Here is a 914-nt window from a genome sequence, read left to right as displayed (position 1 = left end):
CAAGGGCTAAGAGCTGAGTGCTCAGTGCTTGCTCTGGAGGTTTCCTCCTTTTGTTCAAACACCAGACATGACATTTTTGTCATTCAAGACCTTAATGAAGCAGAAAACAGGCAAGTGCAACCAGGCTGGACTCTCCTGCAGGAGCACACAGACACTCTCCTGAAGTCCCTCCTGTTCAGGTGATTATCTTCCCCTTGAGCACAGGCTTCATTTTGAGCATATAGAGAACCTCAAAGCAAGGACATTTTCCTAAAGCCTCGTTTTTCACAGAGTATCTTTGGCTGGAAAAGCCTTTTAAGATCATTCAGTCCAACCGTTCCCCCAGCCCTGCCCAGGCCACCCCTGCCCCATGTCCCTCAGCACCATCTCCAGGGCTTGGAAACCCCTCCAGGGATGGGGACTCCCCCCCTGCCCTGGGCAGCCTGGGCCAGGCCCTGACAACCCTTGCCAGGGAGAAATTGTTCCCCAGATCCAACCTCAACCTCCCCTGGCACAACTTGAGGCTCAGCTCAGTGCAGGGGCAGAGCTGGGGGGGCAGGGGCATCCTTGGGCACCCCCTGGTCAGGACAAAAGAGGTTTGCCAGTGCCCTCCCCCGGGGCACGGGGTGGCCTGGAACAACTCTCTGCTGGTCCCAGTGGAAAGGTGTCCCAGTGGAGAGTTGTTGGTCGAGAGTTGTCTGTTCCCTGTGGGTAGGGGGCAGGTGAGGGTGTCCCTGCGGTGTGGGGGGTTCTGACCTGCAGGGAGTAGACGCGGTTGGTGTGTCCCTGCAGGGTGTGGGTGCAGCTCTCGCTCTCGGGGTCCCACACCTTCACGGTGTAGTCGTAGGCGCCGCTGACGACGCGGTGCCCGCGTACTGGACCGCAGCGCACGGCGGCCACGTGTCCCATCCGCACGGGCAGGCACTGCCCCGAGG

The 914-nt window shown here is 59.5% G+C and overlaps 1 protein-coding gene across 1 annotated transcript in view; it reads right to left on the bottom strand.

The window, feature by feature from the left end:
* Positions 1 to 914, bottom strand: part of LOC104385318 (F-box/WD repeat-containing protein 7-like) — a gene marked incomplete at its 3' end in the record, with an annotated part of 7,785 nt that overhangs the window by 1,700 nt on the left and 5,171 nt on the right. Inside the window, exon 8 of the mRNA XM_009993756.1 lies at positions 736 to 914. This exon is cut by the window's right edge and continues 23 nt beyond it. Coding sequence (XP_009992058.1) covers positions 736 to 914 — 179 coding nt within the window. The remainder of the gene's footprint in view (positions 1 to 735) is intronic.

This window comes from Chaetura pelagica, unplaced genomic scaffold (assembly GCF_000747805.2).
Source record: "Chaetura pelagica isolate M959 unplaced genomic scaffold, ChaPel_1.0 scaffold1553, whole genome shotgun sequence".
NCBI classification, from domain to species: Eukaryota; Metazoa; Chordata; class Aves; order Apodiformes; family Apodidae; genus Chaetura; species Chaetura pelagica.
This window is presented reverse-complemented; position numbering and strand designations above follow the sequence as displayed.